Source organism: Colobus angolensis, unplaced genomic scaffold, assembly GCF_000951035.1.
Source record: "Colobus angolensis palliatus isolate OR3802 unplaced genomic scaffold, Cang.pa_1.0 Scaffold81, whole genome shotgun sequence".
Taxonomy (NCBI): Eukaryota; Metazoa; Chordata; class Mammalia; order Primates; family Cercopithecidae; genus Colobus; species Colobus angolensis.
The window spans coordinates 10172057-10194808 of NW_012121932.1; the positions used below are offsets into that span (position 1 = coordinate 10172057).

General features: G+C 37.3%; 2 protein-coding genes across 4 annotated transcripts in view; one reads left to right on the plus strand and one right to left on the minus strand.

Moving 5' to 3' along the window:
* MIA3 (melanoma inhibitory activity family, member 3) overlaps positions 1-7232 on the plus strand; it is a 54787-nt gene extending 47555 nt beyond the window's left edge. The window contains exons 26-29 of the mRNA XM_011929510.1: positions 2458-2526; positions 2662-2741; positions 4396-4546; positions 5941-7232. Coding sequence (XP_011784900.1) covers positions 2458-2526; positions 2662-2741; positions 4396-4546; positions 5941-6251 — 611 coding nt within the window. The 3' untranslated portion in view covers positions 6252-7232. The remainder of the gene's footprint in view (positions 1-2457; positions 2527-2661; positions 2742-4395; positions 4547-5940) is intronic.
* Positions 7233-8761: 1529 nt separating this feature from the next.
* The window catches only part of AIDA (axin interactor, dorsalization associated), a 41168-nt gene continuing 27177 nt past the window's right edge, over positions 8762-22752 (minus strand). For all 3 annotated transcript variants that reach the window (XM_011929482.1, XM_011929480.1, XM_011929481.1), the window contains 4 exons: positions 16698-16820; positions 13911-14033; positions 10742-10859; positions 8762-10597 (listed from right to left, as the gene is read on the minus strand). In XM_011929482.1, coding sequence (XP_011784872.1) covers positions 10501-10597; positions 10742-10859; positions 13911-14033; positions 16698-16820 — 461 coding nt within the window. In that variant the 3' untranslated portion in view covers positions 8762-10500. The remainder of the gene's footprint in view (positions 10598-10741; positions 10860-13910; positions 14034-16697; positions 16821-22752) is intronic.

A 22752-nucleotide genomic window follows, 5' to 3' on the forward strand; every position in this document is an offset into this window, starting at 1 on the left:
ACTCTTTTGGGTGGTTTTTTCCCTTTTATTTGAGAATTCTAATGCAAACATTTTAGAATTCAGGTCTGTCCAGTATAGAAAAGAAAATTTCTTAATTTGTCTTGGTGGATTCAACTGCAAGTATTCAACTGAAAGATTTTGCTTTAGAACAGAAGGCATTTATTACTTTCCTTTATTGTTTTGTTTCTTAGTTTTTTACTCTGAAGTATAAGCTTTTATCTTTCAATTAAAGTTCTGGGGGATTCCTCTCCCAAATACAGCTGACACTTGAACAACACAAGTTTGATCTGTGCAGGTCCACTTCTATGCAGATTTTTTTCAAAAAATATCTTGGGAAATTTTTTGGAGCTTTGCAATAATTTGAAAGAACTTGCAGATGAACCACATAGCCTAGAAATATAAAAAAAGTAAGAAAAATTTATGTATGTCGTGAATGCATAAAATATATGTAAATACTAGTCTATTTTATTATATACTTTTTTTATTATATACTATTGTAAAATATACAAAGATCTATTTTTAAAAGTTAAAATTTATCAAAACTTGCACAAGCACAGATGTACCTGATACCATTCACAATTGGGAAAAAATAAACACATGTAAAGATGCAGTTTGAAATCATAAATGCGTAAGATTAGCTGTAGTACATACTGTACTACTGTAATAATTTCATAACCACCTCCTGTTGCTACTACAGTGAGCTCAAGTGTTGTGAGTATCTGAAGGGGTGGCCTGCCCCTCCACACTTGTGGGTGTTTCTCGTTAGGTGGAACGAAAGACTTGAGAAAAGGAAATAATACACAGAGACAAAGTATAAGAAAGAAAAGCGGGACCCAGGGGACCGGCGCTCAGCTTACAGAGGACCCACGCCGGCACCGGCCTCTCAGTTCCCTTAGTATTTATTGATAATTATCTTTACCATCAAAAAGATAAGGGAGTGGCTGGAAAATAGGATCATTGTAGGGAGGAAATCAGCAGTAAGACATATGAACAAAAATCCTTGTAACATGAGTAAGTTTAAAGGAAAATGCTGTGCCTTGAGATGCATATGCGAACATCTCCATAAACCTTTTAGCAGTATTGCTCCAGCAAGCCCCACCTTATTCCTAAAGGTGGTTTTCTCCTTACTCAGTAAACAAACCATTGCCCAGGGAGGGGCAGGAGACAAATGTTTTTCTCTTTTTTGAGATTTAAGAGAATGGTGATGACCTTTAACCACAAGCAGCCTTTAGGCACTTGTTTAACAAAGCACATTCTGCACAGCCCAAAATCCTTTTAACCTTAAGTCACCTTCGCACATGTCTCTTGCAAGGACAAAGTTGGAGGTAAGGTCACAGATTAACAGCATCTCAAATACAGAACTAAATGGAGTCTCTTATGTCTACTTCCTTCTATATAGACACAGTAACAGGCTGATCTCTCTTTCTTTTCCCCACAAGTATCCGCTTAAAACACCATGTGATGTTAATCTCCATGTGGGCAGTTCATCTTTCGAGTTAATTGTGTATCACAGTAAACATAATCTCTCATGGTTCTTGTGTATTTTTCATGTTTAGTGCAATACCATAAACCTTGAATAACACCATGGGACCCATATAAAATGCCACTAGCGATGGTGGAAGTATTCTCCAGAAGCAGAGTCATGACACTACTAGAGAAAGTTGAATTGCTTTGATGTATACCATAGACTGGAGTGTGCAGTAGCAGTTATCAGTCATTTCAGTCAGACGATTCATCTTGTAAACAGACCATGTACATGTACAGTACAAATACAATACAGTGCTATAAATACATTTCCTCTTATGATTTCAATAACATTTTCTTTAGCTTGCTTTATTAAAGTAAGAATACAGTATACAATATATATACAGAATATGTGTTAACTGTTTATGTTATTCGTAAGGCTTCTGGTCAATAATAGGCTATTTATTAGTAGGTAGGTTTTGGGGAGTCAAAAGTTACATGTCGATTTTTGACTGTGAGGGGATCAGCACACTTAACCCCTGCATTCTTCAAGAGTCAACTGTATTATAAAGTAGCCTTAATAACTTTATAGTTTATGCAGCATACATGTTTCCGCTTCTCATTACTATAGTATGAAACGCTGTTGAGTCTATTTTGAATCCTAAATATGTCTATAATACTCGGTAAGATACAGAAGTCAGATTATATATACACTGAACAAAAATCACCATGTAGAATACAATACATGGAAGTCTGTAGCTTGAAGTGTAGAACCAGAGCCATTAATGTGCAGGATTTATTGTTCTTTCAGTGCAAGGCAGTTTTTATTTTAATTCTTTAAGTCCGTGCATAAATTGTAAGTGATTTCCCTTCATAAGGATTGGGAGACCCATTTTTAATGTTGTTTTCCAGATAGACTTGAACTCTGACCTGTCCACAATTGATTATTTCTTCCAAAAAATACATATAGGGCTCTGTTATTTCTTTCTCAAGGATCAGTGGACGGGCCTCTACCTCATCCTCGATGGTCAGCTGAGGCATCTGGGAAACCCTCTCCTTCTGGTAAGGGAGCAAGAGTGTTCAAAGAGTCTAAAACCATGCAGGAAGTGGGGAGAGGAATTTTTTTTTTTTTTTTAATCCTCCTCACAGAGTACACAAGTCAGAATAAGTCTAAATCAGTTCTCTGGTCTTTAACAGATACAGGATCTGGTACAGCTGCCATGATGAACAGCAGCTCAAGAGGTTCTTCCCCTAACAGGGTAATCGATGAAGGCAAGGTAAATGCACCCATTTTGAATAATTAGTTATTTCAGGACATTTAGCTTTTCCTACAACTCTGTCTTTGCCTCATCTCCTATTTGTGTGTTCTACCTGTACTATCTCACTTATTTTTTAAAAAAGCAAACTGTTCTGCAAGAGCCTGAAGTCCCCTCAGTTCCCAGCATTACATCTTTGGCTGAGCGTCCAGTAGCAGTAAGTACTTAGAAGTGTGAACTGAACTGGGCTATAAGTTGCATGGCAATACTGATCTTACTTTTATCCTTGAGTTGGGAGTGTTGCTGAAATCTGATGGATTCATTGGCCTTTTCTCCTCTCTCCTGTTTGGTTAGACATTTAACCTGTGTAGAGCATCTGCTGTAACTGTAATTAACTTAAACAAAAGTGAAAAGTCCCCACTCTTGTGTGTTTCAGTGTTTAATGCTGTTAGGCAAAGTAAATTCATTGTAAATTGTGTAATTCATTACTATGTCTTCATTTGGAAGTGTGCTATTTAAGAATACCTCCAATTGTATACTAGGCAAACCCTATTTTGAATGATCTGAAATTACAGATTGATAACAGAAGAATGTTTGCTGGAAGTGAAATACTGAATAGTGGAAGTCTATAATTACCCACCGAGCCAGTTCCCAGCAGTGTCCTTAAACAGTGTTCACATAAGTGTATTCTCTTGTAACTTGTGTAGCTGTTATGGCTGGTAAGTCCTCTGATCATACCTCACCGTGATTCTCTACATTGAAATTAAAATAAGTTTAATGATTGAGAGTTTCCAACCCACTTTCCCATAGGAAATGATTAATCAGTATCTCATAGTAGACAGTATTACTAGTGAATGAAGGTAAATAGAGCTGTGCCTGTGTAATTTGTGTACATTGTTTCTCTTGGAAAATACTTCCAAGTTCCAGCAGAGGACTCCAGGAATACACATCTCTTGAGAAATGTTTTTATCCAAGGGCAGCTTGGATAAGACCCAAGACCCCTTTGAAGTAGGAGACTTCAAAGAGTGTAGAGGCTGCTTTGTGAGACAAGAGAAGCAGAGGTGGAAAGAACATGGCCTTGGAGTCAAACCTGGCATTGAATTCCAGCCAGCCTCTTACATGCTGTGTGACCGTCAGCAAATCTAATACTCTCTGTGCCTGTGTTCCTGCATATTTAGAACAAGATGGTCCTATTAGAGATTTAGAGATGTGATAATTCGAGTTAATATATGTAAGGCCTACGGAAGGTACTCTGGATAATCACTATTACATGGTAGAGAATGGATTTTTCATTCCCATTCATTCTCTGCATCCTTAATATGGAAATTACTCTGATGGGAGGGATGTGCAGAGGGAGTGACTGCCTTAGAAATAGACGTATGAATGGCATAACTTCTATATTAGGAATGACCTCCATTTATAACCTGTGCGTTCCCTTCCATTTGCAGATGTAAGCAATAATACGATTACAGCAAGTGTTCACTCCTGTGGTGTACTTTTAACCTTTCTAAGCTATCAGTGGTAACAAATGAGAGGGGTAGAGTTTTTTACACTAATTCTGCTCTTCGGACAAATGCCTGGTATCTGCTTCATTGGGTTTTAGTTTTTACTGATGTTGGTGCTTTTGTCTGTCATACCAGAGTATTTCAAAACTTCAATTGCTTCTACTCTGCAGGTTAATATGGCTCCAAAAGGGCCCCCTCCTTTCTCAGGAGTCCCTCTCATGAGCACCCCTATGGGAGGCCCTATACCACCACCCATTCGATATGGACCACCACCTCAGCTCTGCGGACCTTTCGGGCCTCGGCCACTTCCTCCACCCTTTGGTAAGATGATCTGAACAGTAGTGATTGACTTGTAAAGCACATTCATCTCCCTCTATCCCTTGCTAATACAACTGCAATTGCAGGGCTTTGCAATGCAGTGATGAAGCTGATTGAGTACATTGTTAACTTTTCCCCAAGTTTCTTAGGACACAAAGGGTCTTCATAATCTCCTGTGATTAGATGGGCAATAATTGTCTCTAATAGAACAAGGAAAGGGGCTATTCATAAAAAGCCAGAAATATTAAGCACATGTTTATTGAACATCTGTGGCTGTGTACTAGGCTCTGCAATGGATAGCAAGGTAGATAAAATATATCCCCTAATTAAGATGTCCTGTAGGTCACAAATATACACATTCTACAACATAAAGCTTCTAATCACCCATAATGGAAGCATAAGCAGTAGGTCACAGGATATTAGGGAAAGATACAAACCTTCAATCCTCACCTTGGGAATACAAAGGAAGGAGATACGAAAGAGAAGGTAGAATTTAACAGCTATCTAATGAATGCTGCTGAATTTAATTAGATGCAGCTGGAAGGCCTTTTCCCGCAGGGAAACACCTTAATTTCTATGGCATTATTAGCTCCATCTTGAGCTACTGCATAATTTTTTTTGAAATGGAGTCTCGCTTGTTGCCCAGGCTAGAGTGCAGTGGCACGATCTCGGCTCACTGCAAACTCCCAGGTTCACGCCATTCTCCTGCCTCAGCCTCCCGAGTAGCTGCGACTACAGGCACCCGCCACCACGCCCAGCTAATTTTTTGTATTTTTAGTAGAGACGGGGTTTCACCGTGTTAGCCAGGATGGTCTCGATCTCCTGACCTTGTGATATGCCCGCCTCGGCCTCCCAAAGTGTACTGCATAAATTTGTAACTGATACACAGTAGTTAATGGAATTTATCAAAATTTTTATTGCAATGAAGCCATATTTAGTCTGTCTTGGTATGGTGGAGTGCAAATCTATCTCTTTTTAAGATAAAGATGATAGGCCAGGCACAGTGGCTCACGCTTGTAATCCCAGCACTTTATGAATCCCACCATTCATTAGATGAGGCTGAGGCGAGTGGATCCCTTGAGTCTAGGAGTTTGAGACCAGCGTGGGCAACATGGTGAAACCACCATCTCTACAAAAAATACAAAAATTAGCTGGGAGTGGTGGCATCCATCTGTAGTCCCAGCTACTCGGGAGTCTGAAGTGGGAGGATCGATTGAGTCCAGGAGATTGAGGCTGCAGTGAGCCATGATCACTCCACTACACTCCAGTCCGGGTGACAGGCAAGACTCTGCCTCCAAAAAAAAAAGAAAGGATGACAGACCGTATTAACATACCTGGCATTATCTTAATTTAGATATGTTCCTAGGAATTTACTAGAAATAATTTTTGTTTTCCAGGCCCTGGTATGCGTCCACCACTAGGCTTAAGAGAATTTGCACCAGGCGTTCCACCAGGAAAACGGGACCTGCCTCTCCACCCTCGGGAATTTTTACCTGGACACACACCATTTAGACCTTTAGGTCCACTTGGCCCAAGAGAGTACTTTATTCCTGGTGCCCGATTACCACCCCCAACCCATGGTCCCCAGGATTGCCCACCACCACCTGCTGCAAGAGACTTACCGCCATCAGGCTCTAGAGATGATCCTCCTCCTGCCTCTCAGAGCACTAGCCAGGACTGTTCACAGGCTTTAAAACAGAGCCCATAACTATGACCTCTGACATTTCGTTGGAGAGGAAGTGTACTGTGCATTATTCATTACAGTAAAAGATTTCATTGGCTTCAAAATCCAAAAGTTTATTTTAAAAGGTTTGTTGTTAGAACTACACTGCCTTGGCAGTGTGCATTTTTGAGCCAAACAATTCAGAAATGTCATTTCTTCCCTAAATAAGACACCTTTTAAGCTAGAGCGTCCTTACAACTTTGAAATGTGCAATAAAGAATACCTGTGTTTTAGCTAATGTAGCATATGTAATTGCTAAATGATTTAGAATGTCATGAAAAATATGAACATTTCCTGTGGAAATGCTTTAAGAACATGTATTTCCATTATCCTATTTTTAGTGTACACCAGCTGAATACGGAGCAATGGTGTTTATAAGCTTTTTTTTTTTTTTAAACTATCTGGTCATAAAGACTGTTACGCTAAAAATGTTTACTAAAAGATCACTAAACTTCATCTCCCCTCTTGCTGAAGTTCTTTGTAGTAACAGCTCATAAAAATTTGTTATTAATATTTCCCAAGTGTCTGTTGATTCATTGGACTGTTACGAGGCTTGTGCGATTTGGGGAACATGTACACTCAGGCTCCCAGAACTGAAGATGGTGGCTGGTGGCACACTTCTGGCTGCTACCCCGTCACCTGTGAACTCTACAAGTGATGTCTTTTTATTTCAAAGAAGTTTATTTCTCACTTGTATAGCATTCACATGCTTTCTTTACGATCCTCATTGTCTATTTAGAATGGTTTTCTGAGAGTGAGTTTACATTAGTAGCAAGAGTTGTTTGACCTGATGTTCTATTGCTTTTACCATTCCTGTAGAAAAAGGGTATACAACAGAAAAATGAAAATGATGTGTCATGGCCATAAAAGTACAGAAATCTTTAAAAATTTTAAAATGTACAGTGTCATTTTTCCCATTTCTTGCCACTGATTTTGGGGGAATATAATAAAAAGATTGGAAGAGTATAATGCCATGAGAAAGAATGATTTAGGACTATGAGGCTTACAACATGCCCTAGGTCAGCAACCAAGGGTTGAAATCAGTTCTTTTTTAGGGAGGAAGGGTGGGGGGCGGGGGGGCGACAGATATTATTCCAAAATTAATATTTAAACATTGGTGCTTTTATTTAAAAATCAGTAACTAACCATCTGGAATTGCAGCATACTTAAAGTCTTATCCATTACTACACTGTGCCTATAAAACAATGTTTCTTTAAATACAACATTTCTAAGAACTAACTTCAGACATTTTAATTACAGTAATAATAGCACTCCTTTTAAGGAGTTTAAGATCCAGACTAAAACTAAAATCATAAAAGGCTGATACTTTTGTTTGCTGCTAGGTTATATTCTTCCATTCTTTGAAGTCCTATGATGTAATATTTTTGAAACCTAGTGTATGTCTTGTCACTGTTGTGATATTTAATTGATTAAGAATATCTTGTAAAAAGGAGTAAAAGCTTCAATGTGGAACAATTTTCTCTTTATACTGAACAACTGAAGATAGATAGTTTAGAAAGATAAGGACTTTGAAAGAAGGCAACTCTGTCAAAGTTCATAAGGAATATATAAATTCTTCAGGAAAAGAATTCAATCTCTATGTCCTCCCATTTAATATCAAGAATAGAAGAAATTAAGAGGAAAACTCCACAGAAGAGTATAGGCCACTTTTAGCCATGTAAAATAAGATGAAGTCACAAATACAATTTTTGAATTTACCTGTCAGTCTCTTTAGGACACAAAACAATGCTGAAATTAATATAATTTCTAATTTTAAATGTCATTTAAGTGTAGATTATGCCATCTAGGAAGGTAAGTAGGAAAGGTAAATCTGTTTTTAAAATTCAAAATTAGAGTACTTTTCACCTCTAAAGCCTTTTTTGGTGATTATTCTGTATCTGACATAATTGAGAAACTGGCAAGCTGTGGAGATTCCAGTGTAGCTTCTCTGAGAAGTTGTGAACCGGTCCATAACTGCTTCCTCTCACATCCATCTGATTGCACCATTTCTGCAGCAAACCCCAAAGCAGGGCGCCAAAATGCAGATGGCATAGGGAGTATCATCCCTCAGTCAAATCACTTCTCCATCTCTAAAGTTTCACCTATTTCGGAAGTCATCTCCAACTAATTGTGTCTGGATTTAGTTGCTAAAATTGTCTTATTTATGAAGCAGCAATATTCAGCCTGAAGGCATTTCTGCTATAGTTGTAGTGACATCATCAATGGCTGATTTTTTTCATTGGAAAGTAAGTAATTTGTGGGATGTAGCATATTCTGTGTCAACTGCAAGACAATCACTCATTTTCCCATTATATTCAGGTCCGAATTAAAGTTAAGCTAATCACGCAGTGTTCAATTTAAGCTTCTTTAATGTTGATGAAAGGTATTTGTAGTTCATATAAACCATACTTATGTGAAGGATAGCAGATGCTTCATATAAATTATCACTTTGATATACATATCTTATGGTTTATGAGAAAAGAAAAAATAATACATCGGTTTTGCTACATTTTAATGGTTTTTTTTAAGGGATTGTTTTTTAGGTCTTGTCAGCAACATCAAACAAAAGGTACTGAGTACTCCACAGGGTACAGGGTGCTGCCAAGCACCTTAGAAAAATTACGTGACACGGAGAAAATGCGCTTCTTGCTCCTTGAAGAGCTTACAGTCTAGGGATTTGACAACTCACAGTCTTAGGAACTGAGTGAACAACAAAGTAAGGCAAATTCTTCATCCCCTAGAGCTATTGTGGACTCATTTTAGAATTTGGAATTAATCCAATCAAGATGAGAGACAAGACTAAATTTGGCCGAGAATTCGTTCAGGCTCACATAGTTTTTATTAACATCCGTCTAGTAAACAGAATGGACCTAACAGACAACTGAAAGTAAAGACTAGATCTCTTGAAGTGCAAGGGCTAAAACAACTTAATTGTGGTGACTTATTTTAAAAAGCAAACACACTGAATGGTATGACTAGGGTGATTACACTAGTTTAAAAATAGGCCAGGTACTGACATTGCATTCCCCTCATGCATTGCTCATTTAAAATAGTGAATATTAAAATATGTGGGCTTTACATCTAACCCACAGAAAGCCCACCACAAATGTTCTGTGTATCAAATATCCACCTCATGTGTACTATGAAAGTTTTATTTATGCCCCATTAAGTCAAAAGTAAATAGTCAAATTATAGTAAGCTAATGACCTGCATATTTTCATATGGATGAATGTCAGTATATCTAAATAGGAAATAAATGGCGATCCTACCTACCTATATAAAAAAAATAGAATTATCTTTCCAGATTTTGCATACTCCTCACTATAAGAAGAGGTATGCGGGTTTTAAGGTTTCACAATCAGTTGTCAGAAAAACAGCAGTTATGCCTGCAGTATCTCGTTAGCATCTGACTCAATTATTTTTAGATTACACGTTTAGAAGACATTGTAAACCCATCTAAAAATCTGTAATACTTTGAGATGGTTCCAATGTTAACCCTAGAATCATCATCAGAAAGAGTAACAATGTGATGTAGAAGAACAGCTAATCAACATGACTAAAAATATGCTCATTTTCAGAAAAACAATCTGGTCATCTGGAAACAATCACAGCTACAACCTAGGGAACACTCCCATATGAGATACTGATCTGGCCAAGGCACACTTTCTAAGCAGGAAAACTATCAGATCAGGGTGAATTTAGGCCACTTCAGAGGAGCTGCCTATAAACATCCAGACAGACCTTCTTAGGCCACAGAACTGGTCCAATTCCTCTTAAAGCAGTTTGACACTACCCTACCCACATCAACCCAAAGCTTGAAGTTAAGTCAAAAGAGCATACTGGAGCAAAAGTGAACAGATGTGTAAACTCTAGCACATTCTTATTGCTGTATTAAGTCTGAAGATGAGCACATCCTACCCACAACAGTATTGTTCCAGGAAGCAGGGTAAGAGTAGTGGTAAATTAGAAAATAGACTCTTAATCGCACAATTAATAGAAAAGTAAAAACATGTTTCAAAATCTACAATAAACCTGTATCCAAAGGAGTCCTATATGTCAGTGATGTGCTGGACTTTGAATTCTGTGGCACAGCTTTGCACTGGACTCCCTCCGGCCTACTGGTCTGGGCGCGGCTTGCTTCCTGCCTGTTGAAGGGTGAATACGCTACACAGAGCTATGATGGTTTCTACTGAGTGGTAAAATTCACAGAAGTTCCAGGTTCATCATGTCAGGATCATTCCTTGTGCAAAGTTTGATGTAGATGAAGATAAAGTGGTTTCTTGGTCAATAATTGTAATTTCTTTCTTTTAAAGTCAGTGGGTTTCTTGTATCTGTAATCACAACAGAAGGATGATTGTTTAAAATACTTTGATAACTGAACTCTTCCAAGGTTAAATACTGGATATGGGGGATTAACAAGAAATATATACTAGTCACCATCAAATTAATACTAACTCTATATGCACACCACTTACAGTTCTATTACAATTGGCCCAGGTTTAATTTCATCCATCTCCATGAAAGCAAAACATTTGGTGCTGGTAAACCTTTTTTTAGGCTTGTAGTGTTTGAATTCAAAGAAGATAGCTGCACCTAAGGAATTAAAACAAGCCACATAAACCACAGATAGCACATTTCTTGTGTGTCAATTCATTTTCTTTGATCACCAGAAGCATATGAACAGCTACAGCTGGCATAATTTGACAAAACAACTTGTGCCAGTCTCAATGATTTGACAGTAACTTACTATGGTTGTCACCCCAAACTCGTCTGTATCTGAGGAGAGTGACATTTCTCCTTATCATCCAATTCTACAAACTATAGCAAAACTTCTTGAGCTAGACTGCTTCAAGAACGTATAACAGTTATGTACACAGGTAGAATCATAAGCTGCTATAAACTACGAAATGCCACAGAAGAACAAAGAAGATACTTCAATACACATAGAAATTCATTAGGTAGAAAATGCATTTAAAAGAGTTCCTAAAAAAATTTAAGCTTGAATTATTTCCCTTACCCTGAAACAAAAACTCAAAAACTCAATCTTGGGGGTATTTTGGAATTCAAACAACATAAAATCACATGCTGGCTGAGCTGTAAAATGTTATCTCTTTCCTTAATACCTTTTGCAGTATTCAAAGCACTGTTGTGATGTTTTTTCTGGAACTGCATGTTTGTGTCAAGGCAGTGCTGTAGAAGACAAAAGGTTCAAAGAGCAAATCTATTTATTCTGCCACTCTCCTCCAATGAGCAAGTGATAATGAGAAATTTAGACAGTTCTGGCCAGGTGCGGTGGCTCATGCCTGTAATCCCAGCATTTTGGGAGGCAGAGGTGGGCAGATCACTTGAGCCCAGGAGTTTGAGACCAGCCCGGGCAACATGGTAAGACCCCAACTCTACAAAAAAATTTTAAAAATAGCCGGGTTTGGTGGCAGGTGCCTGTAGTCCCAGCTACTCGGGAGGCTGAGGAGGGAGGACTGCTTGAGCCCAGGGAGACCGAGGCTGCAGTGAGCCATGATCATGCCACTGTGCCCCAGCCTGTGTGACAAAGCAAGACTCTGTTTCAAAAAAAGAAAAAAATAAGCAATTTAGACAGTCCTATGTCCCCAAAGTCCAACAGATAAACTCTTCCCCCAATCCTGCAGAAAAAAGCTAAAAATGGAGAAATAAGTTGCCTCATCAATGTGGCCAAGAAAAATGAATTTCTAAAGAAGGCATGGAAAGTGAAGGAAGTAAGTCAGTGTCTCACTCTTCACTGGCTACTTCTAAATACTGCCTTAACCAGAGCAGTCCAGGAGCTTGGCTTTCAAAGACAACATACATTTAATACTGTCACTGATGACAAAACTCACAAGTCACTAGAAGTTTAGCAGTGTTCAGAAATGTGTGTACAGCATTGGCACTTGGGTCCAAATGGACCACGTCACATGGCAAGGGAGGAAAGAAAAACCAACTGCTCAGGAGACAACGGGATGTGGGTGAGAGAGAGATGGGCATATTCAGCCATCTACTCCCAACACGCTCGAAAGGATTACAATAGTTAGGTTACTGGTAACATCTCTTCCCTAGGTGTGTGACCTTGCCATTTCCACAAATGGTGGCTTCTCTTCTCCCTCCCACAACACTCAGAGGCATTTTGTCATTAGAAAACCTCAAAGATTTTTAAGATAGCGGAGTCTTTTCAGCTAGGAAACCCATCTCCTCCTCATGATTGTGTCTTGAGGTTTGAATAAATGTGAATGATAAAGTCACGTTTCAAAACAATGCTAAAGTTCAAATATGTTACCATCATTTTGAGGAAGTTAAATTATTAATCTGTATCACCTGTCAATAATATATTTCCTGCATCTCTCATCATGCTTTTTATAAGAAAGAACAAAACATAAAACAAGAATATCCTGGGAAGACTAAGTTAAAATGTTTGTAAACATGAAAGTATGGTCATTAACACTAATATCAGTTAAAACTACAGTAACGGTAAACAGTAAGTTTGAAGCTGGTGAAAACGAATAAAGTCAAATTTTGAATCTAGTTCTACTTTTATTATGTGGTGAGTCGAGTCATTAAGAAAGAACACAGTGTAATAAAATAGAAAAGTTAACCCATGAAACAGTCCACCTTCTCCCTTCCACATCACAAACATTTCTTAAGGCAGCGGAGTTAAAGAAATGAAACAAATCAACAGTTTTGTTCAGAAGACATACTTTGTAACTGAAATTTCTTCAACATTATTTATTAAGCACCTCCTACATATATAGTCTTCTAACACAGCGACTCTGGAGCTTTGGTGTATGTCAGAATCACCTAGAGGGCTTCCTAAAACAGACTGCTAGGCTCGTCCCCACGGTTTCGGATTCAGGATGTCTGGGGTTGCCACCTAACAAGGTTCCAGGTGCTGCTGCTGTTCCAGGAATCATCCTCTGAGAACCACTGTTCTAACAGAAGCACTGAAAGGTCTTTTAGTAGAGGAACAGAGGAGGCAGCAGCACCAGACTTGAGAAGTGAAATATCGAATATTTCAGATGCCGAGGCAATCACTTCAAAAGGCACTTGAATATCCTATAGAGCTTGAACATTTCAGAAACTGCAATTGAACCCTCAGGTGATAAAGGGATTCTGAAGTCACCTTTTTGGAGAACACCGAAATTTTCACTGGGCAAAAAGCATGGGTAAGTATTTAATACTAAGAACTGTACTTGGAAATGTAACCTCACTGTTTCAAAAATTTGCTTTGGTCCTTTCCTATTTCCTAACAATTAACTGCAAGTTATTGTTCTACCAAACTAGAAATCCTGGAAGAAAACCCTGGTTCTTAATTTTAAGATTAAAAAATCATCAGGGAGCCTTAGGGTGCTCCTGCTTCTCCCAGCCCTTCAGTGTGTGAAAAACTTTGTTTTGTTGGTAAAGACAATAAAATTGTATTATCAAAGACTGTTTTACTATATAACAGTGTTATCAGACAAGTAGATAACAAAATTCCTAATTTCTGAATTTTAAAAATACGTATATTTATTCAAATCAATAAACACTATGTTATATTTACTTCTGCCAGATACTAACTATGCTAGGTCCCTCACATGTACAAACACAAATAAGATGAGAATTCTGTCCATAAGAAGCCAATTATTACTTAGGATTACAAACCTTTGGTTAATTTTTCAACATGCTTCTGGAGCTCAATGTCCACATTAAAATGAACATATGTATCTTCTTTTCTTGAAGCCACAGGGGTATCTTGCACAGGAGTTAAGTCTATGCCATTCAGATCTAAAGAGAAAAGAAGTTTCTCTTTAGGAACATTCAAATATACAGACTTAAAAACTGCAGGCCAGGCACGGTGGCTCATGCCTGTAATCCTAGCACTTTGGGAGGCCAAGGCAGGCGGATCATGAGGTCAGGAGATCGAGATCTGGCTAATACAGTTTCACCTGGCTAACACGGTGAAACCCTGTCTCTACTAACAATACAAAAAAATTAGTCGGGCATGATAGGAGGCGCCTGTAGTCCCAGCTACTTAGGAGGCTGAGGCAAGAGAATGGCATGAACCCAGGAGGTGGAGCTTGCAGTGAGCCAAGATTGCACCACTGCACTCCAGCCTGGGTGACATCTCAAAAACAAAACCAAATGCTAAAAACAAAAAACTGCAAACTAGGTAGGGCGTGGTGGCTCATGCCTGTAATCCCAGAACTTTGGGAGGCCAAGGTGGGTGGATCACTTGAGGTCAGGAGTTCAAGACTAGCGGGACCAACATGGTGAAACCCCGTCTATACTAAAAATACAAAAAATTAGCCAGGCGTGGTGGTGCACACCTGTAATCCCAGCTACTTGGGAGGCTGAGGCAGGAGAATCTTTTGAATCCGGGAGGCAGAGGTTGCAGTGAGCCAAGATTGCACCACTGCACTCCAGCCTGGGCAATAAGAGTGAAACTCCGTGTCAAAAAAACAAAAACCAAACAAATAAACAAAAAAAACCCCTGCCAACTACAGGGGAAATCCATATTTCGTAAGGATGCTTGCAGAGAGGTGAGAGGAAATTCTTGGGCTAACAGAAATTCCCATTTGGTGTGAGCAGGTATCAGAAGAGTTGCAGGTGATCACAGAGGCATGTGGAGGGGGCTGAGTGAGGGGATGGGAGATTTCGCAGTGGGAAGGAGGAAACCTATCTCAATCAGGTACAAAAGAAAGCTTGTAGAACACAAAATTTCATCTTTATAGCAAAGAAGTGAAAAGAACTTTTTGTTTTCCTTAGGAAATAGGCCACTATATTTTTGTTGGCAATAAAAACTTAGAATGTAAATAACATGCCTCAATGGGACCTTACCCCTAATTTCCAAACTTGATCAAGTGTATGGTTTGGAAAGGCCTTTAAATCTAATATTATCAGAATCCCCCTGCTGTATTCAAATCTAAGGACCAAAAATGGACATGAAAATTGCCAGTGAAACCCTTCCATCAATGAATAATTTTTACAAATATTATCTAAATTCTCATTACATTTGTTATAACAACCTGTTTTATACCAACTAGATGGAACACTAAATTATTGTGTATGGTTTTAATTTCCTGGATCCAGGAATCTTCCAGTTTAATCAAATTCAACATGGACTCATTGAATGACTACTCAAGTGTTTACGTATTACTCAACAGATTTGTCTTAGAGAACTTAAAACAATATAGTTCATTGATTGTTTCAGTTCTTAAAGATATTTACAAAAACATGTTTTAGTTCAACATGTATGCAAAGGTAACTTAACAGCTACTACAGTATCATTAAATATCTTTGTGTTTTACAGTGTACATTCCTAAATGAGTTACACAGTTCTGTAAATGACTGATCAAACTATAATGTAGAGTATATATACTTTCCAGTAGGTGATATATTTGATAACTGATAACATCAGTTAAAGTTTCACAGCATTAGTGCTGTGGATCATGGTCTCCAAATAATCCCTCTGTGTGGCCGAATTCCTTTTTATTTTAATTGGTACTAATGAACTTTTGAATCTGAATTTATTTCTATGACTGACAAAAGTTCTCTTCATTTGATTTCAGTCCCTATCTGTTTCTTTGACTTGCCTCAAATTACAGATTAAAGTAAACCACTTGGATTAGCTGTGCAGTTGTTTCTGGATAGGAGTATGACAACTTCATTCTCAATTGCCCAATAATTATTTTTAAAAGACTGTTAAGTACTTTATAAAGAAAGTACTATATACAATGTTTGGCAACAACATAAGAATTCAACCAATGTGGTTTCCCTCTGGAAGACTGAAAAGGTTAACTACCACACTGGATAGGAGAAAAACACCAAATCCTAAGAATAATCATGCTTCCTAACCACAGTAACATAGTTAAGGATAAGAAATACTTCACTTGTTGAATGCTCCACAGGATTACATTCAGAGCAGGCATGCTATGGATCTGTCCTCCTCCCTGTCCTCACTGATCATTCACTTAAGGCCTGATTCTCATCCACCTTTGGAGGACTCTCCAATGTAGACCTCTCTCTTGGACAGGAAGGAGAGGGCCTAACGCAGGAGGGAAACAGAACACTGGGCTTTGCAAACAAACCTACACACCTTTGGAAGGTGAGGGATATTCTGTTAACCTGTATCCTAAATGATGTATCTGCTAATAAAGATGTGTAGCCAGCACCCCAGGTGGGATTTTAAGAATAAAAAGATATACACAAAGAAAAACTTAAAAGCAAAACAATGTAAGTTATAAATAAGAAAATAAGTAAATCTCTCAAAAGTGTTCAGTGAAGAAGTGATGATCTATTCCAGGGACTTTGCCTCATTATATAATAGAATGAACTAAAATGAGTTGTCACAGAAGACTCCTTGCCCCACCACCAAAAAAAAGCTGTCCCAAATAAGAAGCAACATTATAAAATTCACCTGAGGGAAAAAAAGTAAACAGAGTTACTTACCCTTTACACTAACTGTAATATAGGGATCAATGCACTGCCCAGCATCTTTCAAACCAATTTTCTCAATTCTGATAGTGAGTAACGTCATTCCTGGTTCTGATGGCAACCTTGGTAATAAAGTACCTGGCAACAGGGAAAAAGCAATAAAAGCTTCATATCATTTCACAATAAGCATTTTAACAAACACAGAGAAGATACAGCCTTGCTCATAACTGACTTAATAACCAGCCAGGCATTATTTTGGTTCCCAAAACTCCCTAACACTTGGCATTATTTTTTTCAAATGTTTAATTATACACAAGAGAAATCTGCACTTCCATGTCTCATAGTCACCACTAAAGCAGAAATTATTCAAGTTTGTCAGAAATTCAAGTCACTCCAGGAAGCCCAATTATAAATTACCACATAATTAATAATAAACTCATATACTTTGTATATGCTCATTTATATAATATACTTCGCATCTCAGTATGAAGTGGTAGAAGAAAAAACTTTTAAAATAGTTCTTATATTATCCTAACGTTTGAGAAATATAATACCAGAGTTGATCAACAAATCCTTTTAAATTACTTTTTTTTTGACACAGGGTCTCACTCTTTCACCCAGGCTGGAGTGCAGTGGCACAATCACAGCTCACTGCAGCCTCAACCTCCTAGGTTCAAGCGATCCTCCCACCTCAGCCTCCCGAGTACCAGGGACTACAGGCATTTGCCACTAGTTACTATTGATAGAGGAAATAATTTACAACTTAATAATTGTGTATTTAATGGAATAATCTTACAGTCTAATTTCCCATTCTTTTCCTTATGAACATTAAGGCGAAAAAAAAAAAAAAAAAACAACCCTACCTGTTGAAATTGCAGTGAAGTTTAGATCAATTTTAGAAAGAATCACATCTTTAGAAATTGCTTCTTCCAATCCATCAACTGTTATCTCTCAGCTTTTTAAAGACTTTTAATTTTCTCAATGGAATATTATTCTTTTCTTCACGAAAGTCTTATACTTCTTTTGTTGGGTTTATTATAAGATACTTGATATTTTTCTGATACTATTATAGACATTATAATATTTCATTTTCTGAGCACTTATTGCTTATTTAAAGAGATAGGATCAATTTTTTAATAATACCTCTGCTGGTAGGAAGAACTGATTTTTATGTACAGATTTTATACTCAGGAACCCTACTCTCTTATTAATACTAATGACTTATCCATAGGTTCTCTTTCATGTTCTAAATACATATTCATAACATCTGCAAATAAAGGGACAAGTTTCCTCCAATTTTTATATTTTATTGCTTTTTCTTATACTAGTACACTGGCTAGAACTTCTAAAGCACTGTTGAGGAAAATAGTTAATAGTAGGCACCCTTGTTTTGTTCCTAATCTGAAAAGGAAAGCTTTCTATTTTATCACTAAATATGACTGAGGCACTAAATGTCATTATAGTTACCTTTTATCAGATTAAAAATGTTCTGTTCTTGGTCTGCTAAGAAAGTTTTAAAATCATGAAAGAAATTAGAATGTAACTGAAAACTTTTTCTGCATCTCTTGAGATCATGAGATTCTTCTCCTTAATCTGCTAATGTGAATTACCTTGATATATGCATCTTGCTGATTTAACAATATATTCTGAAAAAAAAAAAAAATCACGCAATAGTTCATGGAGATTTTCCTAATTATCTTCTGTAATAGTCCATGTATTGGCTATTCATTCAGCCAATCTTCGTATGGCAGTTAGGTTGTTTCTAATATATTACTATTACCAAAAACACCTCAATAGAGAACCTGGTGTATATGCAAGTATTTAAAAAAATTTTTTTTACATGTTATTGGAAGTGTATCTTCAGAGAAAATTCCTAGGAACAGGATTGCTAAACTCAGAAAACTTGTATATTTTTGTTATTATTGAGCTATTGCTGAACTCTCCTTTAAAGGGACTATTACCACTTTCTATTCCCACCAGTGATGAATGAGCCCATTTCCCTATTGCCTCAGCAATAGTAGTTTTAATTTGCATGTCTTTTATCATATGTGAAGTTGAGTATCTTCTAATATGTTTAAGAGCTATTTGTATACCTTGGGGTGTGTGTGTGTGTGTACTATCTGTTCATATCTTTTAACCAATTTTCTAAAGTTTTGGGGGTGTTGTCACAACTTAAAATTTTCTTTATATATTAAGGATATTAGTCCTTTGTCATTTTGACTTTGATTATGGTGTTTTCTGACAGACAAAAGAGAGAAGTTCCTTTTATGATAGACTATTTTCTCCCAAGTAAACATTAAAAATTCTTCTACCTTTAGGTGAATCACTTTCATAACCTGTAATTGTCTAGATCTTTTAGTTGAAATAACGAGGCTGACATTTCTTTCTTCCTTACCAACAAACTTTTTTTTCTGCCTGAGAATATAATAAGGTTTAATCTAACTACTAAATACATTTCTAACAATGTAATATGGAGGTAGTGATTCCAAGCCGGAAAGATACCTACTTTATTCAGTTCTTCCCTAATTCAAGGTAGAACATAAAACATTTCACTCCATCATGAAGGTTCAGTTTTATCTTTACTAAGGAACAGCTGAAGCTATGTAATGAAGACGACAGATAATATAGAAAGGTGTATTTCTCAGTGGTTTCTAATGTGCTCTCTTCCTGCCTAGTCAACTCCTATACTCCCTTTGAGTCTCAGTTCTGGCTAGATTACTTTTGCTAAACTCCTTCAGTCCTTTTTTCATTCACTCATAATATACTGTGTCCACCTCTAACCATGATGATGTACTTTTCTTGGCTCTGTCTTACATGGTGAGCATCCTGAAAGACGGGGATGAGTAACTGTTCATGTTTGTATTGTTTGCACTAGTAATAAAGAGATCTTTGTTTTAGAAATATTTTGTTGAATGATAAATGAATTTTACAGTTTTAGAGGTTATTATGCTCTAGTAAACACGTGGCCTGAAAACATATTATCAATGTACTGCCTTATATAATATGCATGAAAGAAGATAAAATACTAGGGTAATACCATACCATTCCAGGGCTAGATTAAAGTTAACATATTTGTGTGTCAAGGATAAAAACATACAATAATTAAAAATCAAGGCAATGTATTAAAAGCCAGATTTCTAAAACAAAAATGGATGCATTCAACTGTATAGAGTAATATGAGAATAAGTAACTACATTTATAAAACTATACCATCTGCAGCTCCTGCAATGGGCTTTGTACTGAGTAATGCAGGTTCACAGTGATGGAAAGAGACTATGCAGCCCCTATAGCAATTTTATTATAGGTCTTTGAGCCTCATATGGCAGTAAGCAGTTAAGATTATGCTCACTTGATTTGGTCCATTTAATTTTTTTTTTTTCCGGAGACAGGGGAAGCCACTGGTAGCTGATGAGCTCTATACAGCAGTGTGATGTCATCTCTTCAGCTTTATCTGCCCCAACCTTCCCTTATGCACCAACAGCTGGAGCAAACATGCTCTACTTGTAGCAAAGGAAACTGGAGGAAATTTTTCAATTCAATGTGACTTCTAAAGAAGAGGTATGAGCTAGGAGAGGAAGGTTCTAAGCCTAAGCATAGAGACAATTCTCTCTAAGTAAAAACAATGAATTTCAAGCTTCTGAATCCTTTCACTGCACTAGTGCACTGGGGAACACAAAAAAGTCCATTTAAGGATGAGACCTACTTATTAATAAGGTTGTACCTGGATGGATAATTTCCAAATTGCATCATCTGTGAAAAACACTTTATCAATGCAGCGATGGATCCAACAAAATTGAAAAATCGCAACTATAAGTCACAACCATTGATAAGTAAAGATACTGATTATTTTGATATCCTAATGGCCATTTAAAATTAGTAAAGTTTTTTTTTTTTTTTTAAGTAATGTTCAGTTAAAAAGGGCTCAAAAAGAAAATTATTTAGTAGCAGAACTTAAGGCCCAGAGAAAGAAAAGTCACACAGTGGGCAAGGATCTCATAATGCCTGCATGTGAAATTACAAGATGTTTTTAGGACAAGACATAGTATAAGAAATTCAAAAGGCTCTACTCCCAAACTGCACAATAAGTGGACACAGAGATGACTTTTCATATCCTGAAGAGGTTTTGTGATAAACTATAAAAAAATAGCTTCTCTACTGAGTCTACAAATTTTACCAATAAATGACATGCTATAGCATTTGTAAGGTCTATAAACAATGGTGAACTCAAGAAAATTTTTTCTGCTGTGAAGGCCCCAAACAAGCAAAGGACACCCTGTCCTCAAGTGTACCTCTGAGGAACTGCCCTGGGCTGTACACTGTGGTGTCAAACAGAAAACCCTGACACTGTCAATCATGGCTTTCTTCACTGAGGTGCTGCTGTCAAAATTCTCACAAATAAAATGAAAAGAGGCTCTAGGTATCACAGAAATGGCTAAGTTTGTTCAACAAAGACCAGTTCACTCAAGAATATTTTAAAAATTGGTCGGGCATGGTGGCTTACACCTGTAATCCCAGCACTTTGGGAGGCCAAGGTGGGTGGATTACCTGAGGTCAGGAGCTTGAGATCAGCCTGGCCAACATAGTGAAACTCTGTCTCTACTAAAAATACAAAAATTAGCCAGTATGGTGGTACATGACTGGAGTAGGTCTGCTGAATTAAAACTATACCTGATTAAAGTTGTTTGTAAACATAACCATACACTTCAGGTGATATTAACTGCTTGGCCCCTAAACATGTTCTGGATTTCCATAAAAAAAGGAATGCCCTGATAGTCACAGGAAAGCAATGAATATTTGCTGCAGTTTTTGACTTTCTTACATGTGTGTTAGCAAGAAAAGAAACTGCTTCATTTCAGCTGAAAATAAAATCCATGTTTTCTTCTTTCAAGTTCAACTCAGAATTGAGTAGTTATACAGCAGAAAATAAATACATGTTTGACATTAAATAGGTAAATTTCATTGTTTATTTTGAGTTTCAAAAATAATGTTTTATGCATACACAAGCCTATGTAAGAGATGAAGAACCAGTACCTATGCATAATAATTCTGAAACTGCTAAGACTATTTGAGCTTGGATCATGTTATTTAGTAAGAAAATGCTTTTTCAAGTCTTGTAAAAAGTTGTGTCTTGGCTATTTTTAAAGTTATATTGCTTTGGTTTATCATTTTATAGCTTTACTATTCAAGAGTATCAGTAAATGTCTAGGTTATAAATAACAGGCTATAAGCTTATACTTTCTATTTAAATGAAATCTACCAAGACTATCTTTAGAAAAGTTAACTCCCATTTTGGCTAAGCCAATTATATAACATAAATATGTTTGCCTTATGAAATTAAAAAATTTTGAAAAGGAAGGAAGGAGATTAATATCAAGAAAGGTAAGTAAGCTTGACTACCTTTTTTTTTTCTTTTCATGAAAGACTGCCTAGAAAGTCATTTTAAATTTTAAATCAGAAAAAAACTATTCTTGGTCATACCGTATCTACAAACCATACGGCATACCCTCACACCTCATTAGCTTAACAGTGGTAGTGGTTAGTATATGAGTTGTTCAAAACTCATTAAAGGTATATATTAAAAAGAGTGAATTTCTTTTTTCTTTTCTTTTTTTTTTTTTTTTTGAGACACAGTCTCACTGTTGTTGGCCTGGGCTGGAGTACAATGGCACAGCCTTGGCTCACTGCACCTCCGCCTCCCAGGTTCCAGCAATGCTCCTGCCTCAGCTTCCCAAGTAGCTGAGATTACAGGTGCCCACCATCACCCCTGGCTAACTTTTGTATTTTTAGTAGAAATGGGGTTTCACCATGTTGGCCAGGCTGGTCCCGAACTCCTGACCTCAGGTGATTCACCTGCCTCGGCCTCCCGAAGTGTTGGGATTACAGGCGTGAGCCACCACGCCCAGCCAAGTGCATTTCATATATGTAAATATCACATTAAACTGATTTTAAATCTTGGGTTCCCTTTGGGTCACAAGAAACTCTTTCTTGCTCTATAATTAAAAGTATCGGCTGGGCGCGGTGGCTCAAGCCTGTAATCCCAGCACTTTGGGAGGCCGAGACGGGCAGATCA